The sequence below is a fragment of the Rattus norvegicus genome, chromosome 1 (genome assembly GCF_021556685.1).
Source record: "Rattus norvegicus strain SHRSP/BbbUtx chromosome 1, alternate assembly SHRSP_T2T, whole genome shotgun sequence".
NCBI classification, from domain to species: Eukaryota; Metazoa; Chordata; class Mammalia; order Rodentia; family Muridae; genus Rattus; species Rattus norvegicus.
In genome coordinates, this window is record NC_141534.1 from 16121509 (window position 1) to 16139268 (window position 17760).

At 46.6% G+C, this 17760-nt stretch overlaps 1 protein-coding gene across 3 annotated transcripts in view; it reads left to right on the top strand.

Annotated features, from left to right (window-relative positions):
- The first annotated feature begins 6199 nt into the window (after window positions 1-6199).
- Map7 (microtubule-associated protein 7) overlaps window positions 6200-17760 on the top strand; it is a 128261-nt gene continuing 116700 nt past the window's right edge. For 2 of the 3 annotated variants that reach the window (XM_087655330.1, XM_087655347.1), the window contains exon 1: window positions 6200-6286. In XM_087655330.1, coding sequence (XP_087511456.1) covers window positions 6220-6286 — 67 coding nt within the window. In that variant the 5' untranslated portion in view covers window positions 6200-6219. 3 annotated transcript variants of the gene reach the window in all.

The window sequence follows — 17760 nt, forward strand, 5'->3', positions numbered from 1 at the left end:
CTTTGACAGAGTCCAGAGAATTCTTACTTTGTGCTGATGCACTAAATGACTGGGTTAAATTTTTTTTTTGTTGTTGTTGTTTTGTTTTGTTTTTCTTTTGCTTTCATCTATGACATCGAATAGAATGTGATTCTGTTCAGGCAATGAAAGGACAGTTGGGATCCAGATTGTCCCTTGGGGACAGCAGGGTGTGGGGCGGGGGGGGGGGGGGGCGCAAGAGAGCGGTGAATATTTTAAACTCGATGTCTTTTCCCCATGACCCCAAGTTACCTTGAAAAAGTAAGACACTGTACCATATCTCAAAGTGGTTTGCAAGAGGATCCTAATGGACACCACTGTCTTTTCTGTCTCCTTAATGTGGTTCTCACATCTGGGGAAATTTTTTGAGCCAAATATTATATTTTTATGAGCCTTCCTTTGTAGCCAGGACGAGGTGTGAAGCTCCTAGGTAGATAAATAAAATTAATTTCCTATATACACAGGGATGTGTATTCCATAGCATGGAAACAATGCAGAGGCGTTCAAGTGTCATGATTTGACCCATAGAAAAGTCTCCAATAAAAGAGAAATGGCCTTTATTTCTATGTGAAAATAAAAGTACAATGTGTCATATTGCATCTGAGTATATAAAATAATTCTCTTGAAAATGTTCTCAATTGACAGCAACAGGGTTGATCTTCTTTAAAACACCTCACCCCGGGGTTGGGGATTTAGCTCAGCAGTAGAGCGCTTGCCTAGCGAGTGAAAGGCCCTGGGTTCAGTCCCAGCTCCGGGGGAAAAAAAAAGAAAAAAGAGAAAGAAAAAAAAAAGAAAGAAAACACCTCACCCCTGAGGACAGATCATTAGTCTCTCAGATCCTCTGCATTAAGACGCAGGTTGTCTCATTAATTTTAATGTTTTAAGTGCTTCTTTTATATTGTGTGTACATAGGAGCAAGCTACCCATTTTCAACCGGTCCTTCATATAGTTTTTCCTTCCTTCTCCCCTACCTCCAGTGTCCGTCTGTCTGTCTCTCTGCCTCCCTCCCCACTCTGCTTCTGTCTCCTTGTCTCGAGCCTTCCTAACACACACTGTGTTCCCAGATCACCTACCATTGTGGATTAAGGTTCATGGAAGGTTTGTACTAGGAAAGACTTTACCTTCAGTATGCCCGGGCTTCTCGACCTAGATTCATGTTCAGATGACCTAGATACTTAGTAATATCACAGAGCACTCGCTTAGCCCTGTGTGAGACTGTAGGCTCAATCCAGCAACACCATACACAACCACAAGAAGGCTTTAAGGACCAGGCACCTTGGGACGGGAGAAATGGCTTAGTGGTTAAGACCAGCTTCCCAGATCCACAAATCAGGCAGCTTATAGTAGCCAGTAACTCCAGCTCCATGGGTACCTAAACTCAGATGCACATACACACAAGGAGACACATGTACATATACGTAATTTAAAATAAATCTTTTAAAAAAATAAAGCACCAAACACATCTTTTAAATTCCCCATCAAGTGATGATCAAATCATACCTCATTTCTGGGTCCAATGAAGAGCAAAGTGAGACACGGCTCCTCTCCTAGGCGGGGCGGGAGTGAGGCAGCTACCTCACTGTTAAGTGTGGAGCCCAGAAGGAAGCTCTCACCTAACTTGGGCCTTTGGCAAATTCGCCTCTCTGTCTCAGTTCCTTCCTCTGTGAAATGGGGAAACGGCGTGCCTTCCTCAAAGGGTTGTTCTAGGAATGAACTGAGGACAGCACAGGCAAGGTACTTAGGGAATGCCCGGCATACAATAAGAGCCCAGGGGCTGCCCATCCTGGGATCGTTGCCACTCAGAAGCATTTGATCAATACTGAGGGCCAATGAGATGACTACTTCAGTGGGTAGAGGTGTTCACCATGCAAGCCTATGATGATCTGTCAGAACTCACACAAGAGTGGGAGGACAGAAGCAATTCCACAGTTGTCCTCAGGCCTCCACAAGTGTGCAAGATGAATTCTGCACACACCGTGCACACAACCGGGTAAATGCTACTGGAGAGGCCATGCTGAGGCATATGAGTAAGAGGTAGTTCTTACCACCCAGGCTCCACCATCAGAGAGGACTCAAGAGCATAGGAAGGGTTATGGATACGAAAGCCAGAACGGAATCAAGAAAAGTTTTTCAAGGCTGAGTTGAGCCTGGGAAGATATTTAGAATAGAAAGTTATGCAGGGTTGACGGTGCCTCTATTTTAAGAGAGAATGGATTTTCCAGAACCCCATTTAAATGGCTCTGATGACAGAGATGCTGTAGCACCATAGAAGAGAAATGAATGACACCCACCACAAGTACATGATGTCAGCAAGGACACTTCAACCTGTGCACAAATAACTCACCGTTCCAGACTTTATGGTTCTGCCGTCAAAAATATGCATTGAAGACCTGGGTTTGCAATAAATCTTCCCACATCTCATAGGCTCGGCAAGTGTTAATCCCAGCTGTCACTAGTCAAGTTCAGAGGGTAAAGCCCACTGAGCCAGGACAGGAGGACATACTCCATGTAGAATCTTAACCTGGACCTTTCAGTAGTTATACTAAGTCAGGACCAGGGCCGAACACGGGCATTCGAAAGGCCAGAGGGGGATCTGAACCATTTTGAGGAAAATGAGTGAAACCCATTGGGCAGAAATTCAAATGATCGTGGCACAAGTTAGAAGATGAAGGGTTCCAAGGACCTCTCAGGAAGTAGGGATGGAAGGAGGCAGTAAGGTTAGCATCGGGTTATATGGAAATAGGGAATCTATTAAAGAGGTTTTGAAGCAGATAGAGCTGTGTAAAGTGGCTGTGTGTTTGGTGATTGCTAATCTACTGACACGGTGTAAGGGGGATTGAACTGACAGGGCAGTTCTGAGCCTGTCTCAGATCTGGAAGAGGGTCCGGCGTGAGTCATGCCAATGGGAAGCGAGGGCCTCAGGAATGACTCGTAAAGATTTGGGAACTGTGGGCAGTGCTGATGAGGGAGAGGATGGGGTAAATGCTGAGCTGGATGGGTAAGAAAGAGTCACAAGTAGGAACTCAGCCGGGATGATCTGGATCCGTTGGATTCATAGCAGAGTGTCATGACAGTATTATACGAAGAATATTGCAAATAGGCTGGAAAGGTACTTCAGTCAGTAAAACGCCTTGTAAACTGAGGGCCTGAGTTCAACTCACAGAAAATCAAACAGAAACAAAGCCAGGCATGGTGGTGTGCATGCTTGCAACCCCAGCACCGGGGAGGTAGAGACAGGCAGATCCTTGGGGACTTGCTGGCCAGCCATTGTAGAAGGAAGCTCTGGATAAAATGAGAGGCCCTGTCTCAAAAGGTTTACACTGTCCTTCCGACCAACCACTTCCATACATCCATACATGCACACCCATGAACGAACACACACGCATACACAAAAGACTAAGGAATGCTTTGGAGAAGGTTGGTACTGAGGTCAGGAGAATACATTCTAGACTTGAGAGTCACCCAGGTGGAGGGTCCCGAGAGACAAAGCAGAGATAGGGAAGGTGTGGCTTAAACTCTGGAGAGTATGAAGATCTCTGGAGGAAACAGAAGAGGAGAGCTCTACACCAACAAAGGAGTCTGGGGAGGAAGTAAAGCCTGGTTAGTGAGGAGTGAACCAGTTGAGAATAATGCAGGATCCTAGTCCACAACATGTCTAAGGGACCGTCCCCCTACCATCCCAGCCATCGAGGTGGAGGCAGGAGACAGGAGACAGGGGAACAACTGATAGAAAAGCACTTGATATTGTGACTTGGGAAGCCACTGTAGATGCGCGAGAAAAACTGTAAGTTACCATGGCCCTAGGTGAAGGGGTATCCAGGGGATAGGGAGAAAAGGAGGCAGAAAAGAAATGGTGCCAGAGGCTCTGCTCTCCCCCTGGGGAGGGGAAGTGGGAGATCAGAACTTTGTGTGAACTCCAGGCAGATGGCTTCTGTGTCCCTTAGCAAAAAGTACAGCCTCAAGGACAGTATGGTGGCATCTGACATTCAACAGATGTCATTCCCTCCCTGAATTAACCATCTACACTGCAAACTAGGTTTGGAACGAGGAGTCCAAGGCCTTACTGCATTTAACTTGGATCGACTAAAACACGAACTACTGAAGGAACGGGAGGACAAGCACATACTGAACCAACTACTGCCAAGCACTCATCGATGGCTTTTTTAGTTTTTTGACACAGGGTCTCACTATTTAACCTAGGCTGGCCTCAAGCTCCTGATGATCCTCCTGCCTCAGGGAGTAAGGTGGGTTGTAGTGAGAATTTTGGCTTCTTTAAAAACCCCATTATGTGGGTTTTTTTTTTTTTCTTTTCTTTTCTTTTTTAATCCCAGGTGTGAGAGTAGAGGCTGTTCACTGCAGGTGGCCATGATCTACCTCCTGCACTAGCAGGGGCGTGACTGTTGCCAGCTACAGATAGTTTAATTCTAGGCACTCTGGGGTTGTGGGGTGGGGGGAATGTATAAATGAGAGTCCAGAGTGGGGCACCCTGTGGTGGCCGCTGCTCCTTCTTTTGCTGCTTTTGTTATAGCTGGTTCGCTAGACTTACTGGCAAGAAACACAACGTACCAATCAGCAGAAAGTGGCCCATGGAGGTATATACCCCCTTCCTCTCCCACCTTTCTCTCCTGTCCTTAGGAATTAGGGTGAAATAAGGGTTGGAAGAGTGGTAGATATAGAAACCCAATATAATAGCTAAACAAATACACCAAGAGAACAGAAACATCTAGTATGAATAACATCTTGATTTGTGTCTTGTCTTGATCAGGAGCTTGAAAAAAAATTACCTTCCTTTTCCAGGGGTCTGCCAAATAGTTGAACTAACTACATTCAGCTAAGAGAGGCTCTCTGCTGTTCGAGGAAAGCTCTCCAAAACTCTCCTGATTTCACAAAGTGAAAATCCTTGCTAGTGCTTAAGCCGGGGCCAACAAACACATCCTCCACCTACCTGGGACTTCATATTTACTGACCGGAAGCGTGTTAAGATTGGTTGGAATATGCTGTAGGACCATCTCACTGTTTAAAGATCTGTTTTTGGGGGCTGGAGAGATGGCTCAGTGGTTAAGAGCACTGATTGCCCTTCGAGAGGTCCTGAGTTCAATTCCCAGCAACCACATGGGGGCTCGCAACCACGTGTGATGGAATCTGATGCCCTCCTCTGGTGTGTCTAAAGACAGCTACAGTGTACTCTTTAAAAAAAAAAAAATCTGCCTCTTCCACTGTAGGTGCTCTGGGGAGAATCCAGGACAAACCAGAAAATCTGTAATTAAAGCGATACACTCCAATCCTGGGCTTAGAGGGACACCCCTTGTAAATAAGGATTGTGTTCTGATACTCTTTTTTTTTTTTTTTTGTCCCCCATACTTATCGTTGGATCTGTTCAGCTAACCGAGCGTGGGCACGTGACTCTGTGTGAGCAGGCGGAATCGGTAGGCCGCTCTGTTCTTCTGTTTCCATTTCTGTAGGTTACTCAACCACCCCCTCAGCATTTTGTTGCTTTATCGTTTATTTTGCCTGCTTCGGCAGAAATTTGTTTCTCCGTTGCTAATGTTTCTTTTTAAAAGCTGCCTTACCCACGCCTCTGGTCCTTCTAAACAAGATAGTCACAAGACAGTGTACTAATCGCAATCCGAGAATAAGAAACGCCACGCCAGTCAGCGCAGGTTTCAGTAACGTGCGTGCTGGGCCATCAGACACAGAAAAGCTAGAGTCACCGTCGAAGGTACAGACGGAGCCAGGATCCCCGGCGCGGAACCCAGCCGGTGGACTTCAGCTCTCCACGTGGCATCGGCTCCTTGGGCGACTGTCGCTACGAACTCCAGTCCGCACGGAGCCGAAACTGACCTGGAGGCTTCAGAGTTCAAAGGGGAACAGGAGCGCTCGAACGCCCCCAGCCGCACCGGGGCTGCGGTGGACGCTCTTCTCGCTCGCTCGCTCGCTCGCCCCGGCGCGGCAGTGGCTAGGACCCGCCGCCTGGGACCCTAGCTCCGACCGCGTCCGTCGGGGCGCCTGCGACGCCGCACCTGCCCGCCAGGGGGCGCGCCGAGCCCCGGCGGCGTCGGGCCAGCACTCGGCGTCCCCGCCCCACGCCCGCGCAGGCCGCCGCTCACCTGTCTGGGCCGCGGGCCCGGGGGGCGGGGGCCCGGCGGGAGCGAAGCGGAGGGAGAGGGCGGAGCGGCTCTCCGGGCGCGTCATCGGAGCACCATGGCGGAGCAGGGAGCTGGAGGCGACGGCCACAGGGGTGGCGACGGCGCTACGCAGAGCGACCCAGGTGACGACACGGCCCGGACGCGAGAGGGTCGCGGAGGTCGGGGGAGTGGGCAGGGGCGGGGTCGAGGTCCCGGGAGCCAGAGACCCTCGGAGTCCGCGCTACCGGCGCCCGCGGGGTCACAACAGGTGGAAGCAGGCCTGGGCGCGCGGGAGAGAGGACGGGGGCGCGCGGGGTGGCCGGGGGCGCGCGGGGTGGTCGGGGGCGCGCCGTGGAGTTCGGGGAACCGTGAGAATCTGAGCCTCAGAGCCGCCGAGCGGTGGGGGCGCTCTCGGGGCTGTCGGGGGTCCGGGGAAGAGTGAGAGTTTGAGCCTCGGAGCGGCCGAGCGACCGGGGCGCGCAGAGAGGACAGGGGGCACGCGGGGCGGGAGAGCGGGGTCCGAGCCGAGGCATCCGGCCCGTGGGTGAGCGGCTGACCGGTTTCTCCGGACCTCGCCACCCGGCCTTCACCCAGAGCGCGGAGCGCGTTCTCGGAGCCCGACTCTTCCTGTGGCACTAAAGACAGAGCTCTGGAGCGTTGGATCTCCCACCCTCAGGCTCGGTGTTGACAATTTGCTTCCAGCACAGCCACCGGGGACACGCAGGGACACAGCTCACACCCTCGGAAGGTCTTCCCACTCGTACCCATCTCTCCTTAGCATGAAGCCAACTCTCCCCCCCTCCTCGTGATTTTGTTGTTCTTCTTCGGGGACTGTATTGCAAATCATACCCTCCCTCCTTCCCTCCCTCCTAAACCCCTGTTCTAATCTTGGCCAAGTAAGCAGCTCCTCCTATCTTCCTACCCTTGGCGTGGGGGCGGGTGGCGCTTTGTTATTTTAAAGAAATGGTAAGGTGCGGACCGCGCAGTTGCTTCTCAACGCCCACAACCATAAGTGATTGTTTTCTAAATGCAAAACTCGCTCCGCCTCCCACCCCCACCTCAACATACTCCTTTAGAGGGCGTGCTGATTTTTAACTTGCAAGGCCCATGGAGCTTAGTGTTTTCCAGTGTGTACCTGCGATTGTACCTAAACTCTAATGATTTACACCTGAGGTTAAGATTGACACAGTGTCCTCGATTTATTCCCATGTCAGGCTACATCCTGAAACGTAGTTGATTATTTTTGTCTTCTGCATTTGAAAGATCGGTGATCAGTATTTTGGTCTGGGTGGAGAAGCGATCGATGCCTGAGTAATTATTTAGAGAACTTGATGAGTTGGGAGCTGTCCAGGCTCCCCAAACCAGGGCATTCTTGGTTCTGAATAAGGCCTGGGGGAAGAATGTTAGCGATTTAATCAGCAGCAGTTCATCCTTGAATGCTCTGGAGATCTGCATCGATACTTGTTCAGACATAAATGAACTTGCAACTGGACTATGTGCGGTGCCTGATCGTGTTAAGGAATGGATGATCCATATGTCTTAACAATTAGGATACAAAGTCAACCATGTGTTCTGAAGTCTTCTTAAATTTTATATTTACTTTGTGTTGAGGGTTATATGCATGCCACAGCGTGCGTGTGGGAGATCAGATGGTAGCTTGTTAAGAGTGGGTACTGAGGATGAAACAGGTTTTTGGAGCAAGTGCCTACATAAACATTGATTCACATCACCAGCCTGAAGTACTCTTTCCATTAAAATTAGAATTTATTGGCTATTACTTTCTGCTAGCAAACAATTCCTCCACATCTTTACCTAGAAATTTAAATTTCCAATAAACATGTTTTATATATGACCAAGACATACATATGTAGGTGTGTGTGTATCATATATTTCTGGTCCTGTAAACCCCCCCCCCCACCTTGTATTTCTAATTGTGCTTTTTTGGTGTTCAACAACTTCTGTGCCAGTGGATGCCACAGAAAGGAACTGTAATGTGCATTTTTGGTTTAGCTTGGTTTTTGAGACAGTCTCCATATTTCAGAACATACCAGGCTTTAACTTGATGTATCCCAGACTCGCCTCAAACTCCTTCTACCTCTACTGGGAATACAGGTGTAAGCCATTCTATCTGGCTCTTAGCATGTTTTAGTGACATTTGTTGCGTGCGTGCGTGCGTGCGTGCGTGTGCGTGCGCGTGCGCGTGCGTGCGTGTGTGTGTGTGTGTGTGTGTGTGTGTGTGTGTGTGTGCGTGCACACACGTTCCATAGCACAAGTGTAGGAGGCAGAAGACAACTTGAGGGAATTGGGTCTTAGGACACCATGCAGGTCTTAGTGACTGGACTCAGGTCTACAGGCCTGACTGCAAGCCGCTTTACACGCCAGGCCATCTCACTGACTCTACAAATGTACTGTTTAAAACGTAGGCGACACTGAGAGAACACAAGGCCATTTGGACGTTGACAGCTTAATGTTCTGTATGTGTAAAACCTATAACTTTTATCTGAATGTAGAACTTCTTCAGTTTTATACTCTCACATCATATTATATACATCCAAACACTCCAATTATTTTTAAATCATAGGCTTATATGAGATTTTATTTATTGAATGAGAGGGATACCTAAACTTGTGTTTTAATGCCACCAAGAAGGAAGTTCCCACCTCAAAATGCCACATTCCTTTCTTCCCCTGTCTGTCTGTCTGTTTGTTTGTTTGTTTGTTTGTTTGTTGAGATGGGGGTCTTGCCATGTGTTTCTGGCTTGTCTTAATTTTAGCCTCCTCCTGCCTCACCACCTCACCCCCCCGCCCCCCAAGCCCCAGATTACCTGTGTGTCGTCTTAGCCACAAACAGCAACACGTTTCCAGAAGCATTCCTTTTTTCTTTTTATATATAATTACTCTGAGGTAGAGTCAAACCTTAAGTGGTTCTTAAATTATGTCCCTGTGCAAAGGCTGTGTTTCAGAGCTTCAGATTAAAATCTCGGGTTATTACAGAAACAATATCTGCGATATGTTCAAGATTAAAGGCCTGTGTATTTGTAGGTGTGTGACTCACAGAAAACAGTTCTGCACATATGTTTAGCTTTTGCTCAAGGGTCGTGATTATATTCTTTAAAAAAAAAAAGTTTTTTTCCCCCGTGAGGATGAACAGTTATCTTGGTATACTGTAGTATTTTCCCTGTCCTTCATCAAAGGGAAGCAAGAACTAGAAAACGCAATTGCCTTAAGAAATAGATTTGTATTTCACCACTAGAGGATGTCAAGCCCTTGTTATTAGACTATTTTGAGCAAATCCATAGGCTCTCACATTGCAAAACTATGAGCTCAAATTCCATGTGAAGTTGTGCATTCACAAGCTGTGGAAATCAGCTTACCCAGGACAAATTCCAGTTGCCAACCTTCCTTAAAAAGATACTACAGAGTTAAAACTTAACACTGCTTCTGATTAATCCACGGTGCCCAAACTCTGATGTGCAGAGTAATAAATTAACGCCTATAATTGATGGGCTCTGTTGCCATCCTTTTGGAAGATACTTACTTACAACCTAGAATAGGGCTTTTGTTTGCTTTTTCTTTTTTTTTTAAATCGGGATTCTTGGTGGAAAGACTTTGACTTTCTTACTTTGGTCGTGAATGTTCTGTGAATTTTCCCAGAGTAAAAAGTGATCTTTATGGTCTCATTTAGCCTGAAGGGCCTATGTATCCCCAAATAAACAGAGTGGACACTGAGGTTGTCCTGTGATATAAGTCCTAGGAACTAGAAGCCCTGCTTCTTCATGAGGCAAACTTCAGCTCTTGCTGAGTCAGTGGTTCTCAACCTTCCTCATGCTGTGACCCTTTAATACAGCTCCTCATGTTGTGATGACCCTCCCAGCCATACAATTTTCATTGCTGCTTCATAACTGTAATCTTGCTACTGCCAATTATTGTAATGTAAATATCTTATCTTTCTAATAGTCTTAGGCTAGCCCATGAAAGGGTCAGTGGGTTTGAGACCCAGAAGTTGAGAACCACTGTGGTAAGTTAAAGAGAAGTGAGCCATTGCCATTGCTTAAGTATGTGTGTGAAACACTGATTTACATTGGCTTGTTCTCTAAAGAATTCAGACACTTGTGTCATGGTACCTGAAAACAAATTATTCAAAGAGCTTTTAAAAAAACACACTCGAGTCTTGTTATGTTAGTACAAGAACTGAAGATATCGACGCTTGGAATAATTTAACCAAGAATGCGTACTTTCTCTGGTTTATTAAAATCATGGAGTTTGGCAGGTTGACAAATACGATCTTTGATTTTAGTAAGGAAATCCACAGGCCACTGTGGACAGGTTGTGAGGTCAGTGGAGGAAGGAGCACTCTGGCTGTGGTCATCCCAGAGCACCTCCTGCAGGTAGCACTTAAACTTCGAACAGCAGGTGAGGGGTGTGTACTTAGATGGAGAAATAAGGAAAATAAAGGCACACTTGTGGAGAGGAGCTGAAGTTTAGTCATCTCGACAGGACAAATGGGAAAGGCTCAAAGTATCCCCAGAAATCAGTTAGGAATGATGGTTGCGTTGAGGCCAAAGGTCGAGCCAAGAGGCTGCTGGGACAGTATTGTGTGGGCAGGAAGGAGTAGTGTCTTGATTAAAGCTTTGTTAGTCAGACTGATTCTCTATGCCAGGGAACTGTGACTCTTGATAGCCTGTTCCAACAAAACAGCTCTCTCACAAACCTCTCACACAAACACGAACTCTGCGAGGGAAGTTCTTTTCCTCCCTACCCATTTGGGACAGCTAGGCTTGAGAGGCGACAGTGTATGAGAGGCACCCGTTTGCTCTGGAAACCAGAAGGAGGGCTTCTTTTCAGAGCAGCCGTGTAGACCAGATGGAGGAAGAAAGAGTCTGGCCTCCAGACTTAACTTTGAGGTCCCCAGATAGATCTAGAGTAGGCTCGGCGTGCCAGTGGGGGTGAAAGGGGAACGGTTCGAGACTCTCAGACATGTGTCAAAGGGTCGCAGGTGAAAAGGTGACACAGGATGTTCCACTTCGAGTTTGGTTCATTAGTTTAGGCTTGACATGAACATACTAATGAGTACAGCTTAGTTAAAGAAAAGGTGGGTTGCCTTGTCCATGAAAAATTGTGCAACAAAAGAGACCCACCCATCAGTAGTGATACAAATAGTTAAACTGGAAGGGGAAACTACAGGAACAGACAGGAGGTCAGGTTTGGGGCCACTCCAGGAGAGATCAGAAAGAAAGACTGCAGACAGACAACCATTCAAAATGGAGGAGGGAGAGACAGACAGCCAAGTCAGAAGTGAGGGATGCCCAAGAGGGACAAAAAGGTCAAACATTCCAAGACTGGAATATTTTAAAGCCATTGCTTTGGATTCAGGTGTCCCCTGGACTCTTGTAGCAGAGGAATTTCAATGGTCCACAAGTTGGGGTGCATCCTGTCAGAAGTGATTTAATAGATCGAGCATTGGGAAGATGAGATAGCCCAGTAGACCTTTCCAGAAAAGTTGCCAGGAAAAAAAATAGATTGGAAATTCTTGAATAAGTAGAGGGGTTTTTAATTTTTTTTAAATGTGTTTCAGTAGACACATTTATATATATATATACATGTATATATATATATACACACACACATATATATGTGTACATATATGTATATATGTGTGTGTGTGTGTGTGTGTGTATCTCCATCCATCACTGTCAACAGGACTTAGAATCCTGCCTCCCAGAACTCCTCAGGCTCATTTCCCACCCACTGATCTCTTCACCATCTTTGCTTTGACTTTTTCCAGTCTCTCTTTAAAAAAAAAAAAAAAAAAAGATTTATTATATATAAGTACACTGTCTTCAGACACACCAGAAGAGGGCATCAGATCTCATTACAGATGCTTGTGAGTCACCATGTGGTTGCTGGGATTTAAACTCAGGACCTCTGGAAGAGCAGTCCATGCTCTTAACCACTGAGCCATCTCTCCAGGCCCTTTTTCCAGAGTCTTAGGTGGAAGCATGCCGTGTAACCCTGGCATGGGTTCCCCCGCCATCCTAACGTATTTGAGGGTTTGAGCACGCTGTGATGAGCATTGGTCATTTCCTGCAGTAGCGTCAGCTACTTCCTGTCCACCCACTGAAGGACAGTGGGCCCCTGCTAGGTTTGGGTAGGAAAAACAACTGTTCCATATATTCGTATGTTGGTTTCTATGTCACTGGCTTTCCTTTAAGGCAGATACTTACATTGTTGTCTCCAGTGTGACCATGTAAGCCACTTCTAGGGTGACCATACAGCTTTTCCTGGGAGAGTCATAATTGCTCTGCACCCTTTTCAGCCCTTGTACATTTTGTTGATTTGTTTTTGGTTTTAATCATTCCACCAAGTTTTTTTGAGTAAGGTGTAATCTCTTCAAAGTGAGATTTTTTTTTAATGTCCTTGGTGTGAATGCATTCCCTTGAATGAGGTCATGTTGAGTTCAGAACCCAACTGTATGGAGTTCCTGTCTGGTAGCTTGCTGTTTTATGATTCTGGGAACTGAGCTCAGGGCCAGGTCCATGCCAGATGAGTTCCTGATCACCGGCTACATTCCCAGCCCTCAAGTCTCTATTTGACTCTCATCTTGGCTTCGTGTCCTTTTTTTTTATCCCAAGGACTTTCTTACTTCCTGGGCAGCCAGTGCTCTGAGACTGGATGCTGATGCACTTCGCACACAGGACCCATGCCGGCTCCCCCCTCTCTCCTCCCCAGTGCATCTGTACTCTCATCCCTAGACCCAAGAAGGAGCATTTGTGTCAGAAAACTGTTCAGAGCCTGGCATGGTGATGCTGGCCTTCGATCGTCGCAGTCGGGAGGCAGGGGAAGGCTGGCCTTCATGAGTCTGCATAGTGAGTACCAGGCCAGCCGGGGCTGTATAGTGAGACCCTCTAGAAAAAGGAAAAGGAAGCAAGCTGGAAATACTGGTTATGGATCTTGTCTTGTGACCCTATTCCTTGGGGCTCACTGCGTCATCGAGATGAATACTTTGTGCTGGTCTTCAGTTTGTGCTGTGCACTCAGTGCCTGCAGTCTGTGGATGAACTCTTTCTCTCTGTCAGGGACCAGGCCTTTGTGCTTGTTGCACTGAGACTTGTTCTCCAGTTTCAGACCACTCTCCAGCGGTGGTGCCTCCTATTGTCTTATATTATTATTATTATTATTATTATTATTATTATTATTATTACTAATTTCTACTTACAATTTTTCTTGTGTTTAGTTGTTTGCAGTATAAATTAAGTGACATTTCTCTGCTTTTTTTTCTGTTAAGGGTTATTCTCTTTAATATATACTTAAATTCAAGAATTAGTTGAAGAATTAGATTTAGGTGTTACTTCAACCTTTTACTTTTTCCTCATTTCTCGTGTATGTCTGTGTTCAGGTATAGCATGTATAATTTGGGTGTGTGTGAGTATTTAAGGTCCATCCCCCTGTGCCTGTGAATGCGGAGGCCCCAGGACAGTGGCTGTACTGCCCCTTCACTCTATGCCTCATTCCTGAGAAAGGAACTCATCTTTTAAGGAGGTGAACTGACTGCCTCTAACCCCTGAAGTCATAATAGGTGCATAGCTGCTCACACCTTTCTGCATGAATACTGGAGATTTAAGTGTGGTCTCTCCCTGCCTCACAGGCCTCTCATTCACCCGTGCCATCTCTCAACCCCCCCTTTTTTTTTTTCCTGTTAGAGCCACTGGGGATCAGACTAGGGCCTTTTGCATGTTAGGCAAACGCTCTGAACTGAGCTGCACCCCATGCTAATGACTTGAAATATTAATTTGCAGATACGTATGTTTTTGACAACATGAAAATAACTACATTTAAAAAAAAAAAAAAAGCCAAGACTCGACTACATCCAGTATTTCCTCCTCTTGCATACTCCCACAGAGCTAGTTATGAGATCTATGTTTATTGCTGCACTGTTTAAAATAGCTAAGAAATGAAGATGCCCATGGGGTGAAAGGATAAGGAAATACGGTGGCCACACCTTTAATCCCAGCATTCGGGAGGCAGAGGCAGATGGGTCTCTGAGTTCAAGGCCAGCCTGATCTACAGTGAGTTCCAGGACAGTCAGGGCTACACTGAGGAAATCCTGTCTCAAAAAAGGAATATGGCCCAGTACACACAATGGTTTTTTTTTTTCAGCATTGTTAGTGAAATTCTGGTTCTAAGTTTAGAACATTACTGTATGGGGTGCCTTAAAATTCTGTGGCTTTTTAACAGTTGCCAGCAAAACCTTTTAAAAGTTGGCTTTCTGGTAACGGGCTCATTTTGTACCACGCCATAATCTTCTGTTGTAAAGTGCGGTCACCAACTCCACATTGAATATAGAAGGAAGCTAGACTCTAGGGTGAGTTCAAATTTCAAGGTGAAATTTTAGGAAGACCCCGCCCCCCTTCCTCCAAGCCATGTTGGATGGCCCTGAGATGCATAATTATTCAGTTATAAATAAGATGAGTTCCTATTGCAGGAAGCTTGGCTGCTTCTCGAGATTGTAATCTGGATGGGTGGAAGCTCCTGACCTGAGTCTTCGGTGTGGCTGACTGGACAGACAGGCCCGGGTTGCCTGCCTTCTGCATTCCAACCGACTGGTTTCTATACAAGGCTCTAAATTAGCCCACAGCCCTCATGTGCTCATTTGAATAAGGCGTATTCGTTGGGCAGAAGGTCATGTTGTTGACACCATTGCTGAGGTCGCTTGCCAGGACACCAGTAGTTCAGATCCGTGGTCCGTAGTCTTGGCAAAAAAAGTTAAAAATCACGCGGGGACTTAGAACTCCCACAATGCCCAGGCCACTATCAGAGGATCTCGAAGGTGGGAGCCAGGCGGTGGCAGTGGGTGTGAATTCCTCAGGTAGCTCCTGTGTGTAGACTGTGCTGAAAACTGGTGTCGACCCGCTTCGCACCTTGAACTCTTCCTTGTGACCGTCTGGGTAGGTTTAATTTGGAGGCATCAGGTAGGCCTCGCTTACAGTAACCACGTGGACAGCCCTCACAGCTGTTACCCTGGACTTTATAGACTTTGCGTCACTTCTTTCCCCAAAAGCTTTTGAAGGAATATAGATGTAAAAATAGGTGTGAGTACATTCGTGTGGACGATAACACACTCCCAGTGGCACACGTGTGTCCTTGATGTGTAAATGTGAAGCTAGACAAAATGATATATAATGAGCCCTTTTTCCCTACTTCCTTTAGCGTTCAGTCTTCCTTCTCCCCTCAAAAACGGGAAAGATTAATTAGGAATAAGTAGGTGGCATTTGTCAAAAGTTGTACACTTTTTCCTTCGAGGTGGCTGGTAGCCCTGTGGCCTCTAGCCACCTTGGTTCTTGAGTCATCTATAAATAGCTGACAGGGTGTGACCTCCTCCATCTGCTCCCTTTGATCCTCCTATGAGACCGGAGGCCGAGGCCTTGAGGCCAATGTGCCCTCTCCTCTCCCACCCACCAGGCACTGTGGTGCCCGGCCTCAGGGCCTCCTTGCTCTTTTCACCGGAAGCTTTCTGTCTCTGCAGGGAGCTTCACACTCCAGGTATCCCCTTCAATTAATATCGGACAGCACCACACTTCATGTGCTGAAATGCCTGAAGGGGCTCCTGCTCTGTTTGCGGCTGTTTCTGTGTGTTCGCAAAGCCATCTGTTGCAATCTGAAGGGAGGCCTAGCCTTCAGCATCCTGGATTCCCATGGTCTCTCTTTCAGTACCTTAACCTAGTACATGTCACCATAGATCTAGGACCAAGATCACAAAAACTGGTCCCTAAAAAATAAGTGTTTGATTTCTCCTTAGATTTATACTGGAAATAATGTGAAGCCAGATCTTGCAAGGATGAAGCAAGGCCTTGCTCTTAAAACTAAAACCGCTCAGGAGTAGTACTAAATACTCTTTGGTACCAGGACACTGGAGCCTTTTCCACTTACTGCCTGTCAACCATGTCTTCCATTTAAAAATGAAGACCTCTCAGGGAAGAAACGAGCTAATACAGAGAACAATTCATGACCCAGTGAAGTAGGAACTGTTTATTATAAAAGATTGATACTGCGTCACCGTGCAAAGACGGGCATCCTCTGACATGCCGGGTTTCTCCCATAAGCAAGGCTCTACTTAAGCTGGTGAGCTCACCATAGTGAGGGCGTTGGAATGCAGTGCTGACTCAGAACTAATTGTAGCTGTGTGATCTCACTGCCCCAGGTAAGGCATGGTATAAAAGGTATCATCAAGGCTGCTTTCCCCCTGTCAAAACGTCACCCAGTCTTCTGTTTAGAAGCTGGCCCTGTACTAGTCTGTAGGGTGCTTAGGTGACGCTGTGTCTTTGAATTAGGCACCAGCGTCAGCACCTCCGGGCTCATTTCCCTTTTCCTTTTATCTTACGCAAAGTGATTTTATTAAGTTCTTAAAATATTATTACTACAAAGTTACTTTGGTTTAAGCCATGAAGATAGACTTCCATTCCCTTCAGACCGTGAGGAGAGGCTTCTCAGACTCATTTGAGTTAAAGTACCCCCGTGTGAGGAAAATCGGAGGCCTGCGTAGCGCATCTTCTACTCAGGAGAAGCAGGAGGCAGTTTGGCTTCTTCAGACGAGATGAAGCAGAATACTTCAGAAAGTGATTTCGTTTCTCAAAGTCACTGGTTTGAGAAGAATCTCCCGTAAGTTGCAAAAGTCCTGGTCGCATGGGGTCCAGGTGCAAGAGACATACTTCTCCCTCAGGAAATGACTTGTGCAACCCAGACTTACTCTAATAATAATTAAAGTTAAAATGTCGTCTCCTCAAATGAGCTCTTAGAGTTCCTTTGTTGTTTATAGTAATGAATGTGACTGAGGACCAAGGACACATGACAGTTTCGAGGTATTAAAAACGTATCATTCTGCAATAAAGCTATGTTATAGGAAATGGACGATTATCATGTACTGATATATTCAGCATTAAGAATAAATCCAGATCTTTTTTCTATTGGCGACTTTTATAATCTTAAGCCCCCTTATGACGATACATTCTTTCTGTACGTCCAGTGCTCTGTAAGGGACTGTGAAACAGACACCATTAAGAACCCAAGAGAAAGTACAGGAGATGGCTCAGCTGTTGGAAGAAAGTATTCAAATAAACTGAGAGGCAGGAAATGGAGCCATTTTGGTCCAGGAGATCTGATTCAAATGACAGTAGACAGCAAAACTGTGTAAGTGTGTGACCCAGGGAAGCCTCACAGGACAAAACCCTGCTTTTACATTTCCCATTCAATCCTCCTCGGACCTCGAGGTCCCAAAGACAAAGCCAAGGATTCTGTTTCACCAGAGCAAGCCCGAGTACCTGCTGAGCGCAGAGGGGAAGTGTGGCCCCACCCACCAGTGACTGGTACACCAGGAGATCTTACCTTGGTAGAATTAAAGCCGCACAGGGTGGTCACAAGAGAACATCTCCAGAGCAGTTTTGAAAGAGAGCAGGGATGTGTAAATGTCAGGAGGATGAAGGCTATGTAAATCCTGCAAATGGTTCAGAACAGAACTTGGGGTACAGGGCTCATGCATTGAGTATTCTGAACCACCATGAAGAACTTTATGCTTTACAAAGCATCCGAGCCTAAGGGCAAACCTCTTAGCATGCGCAGGTCCTG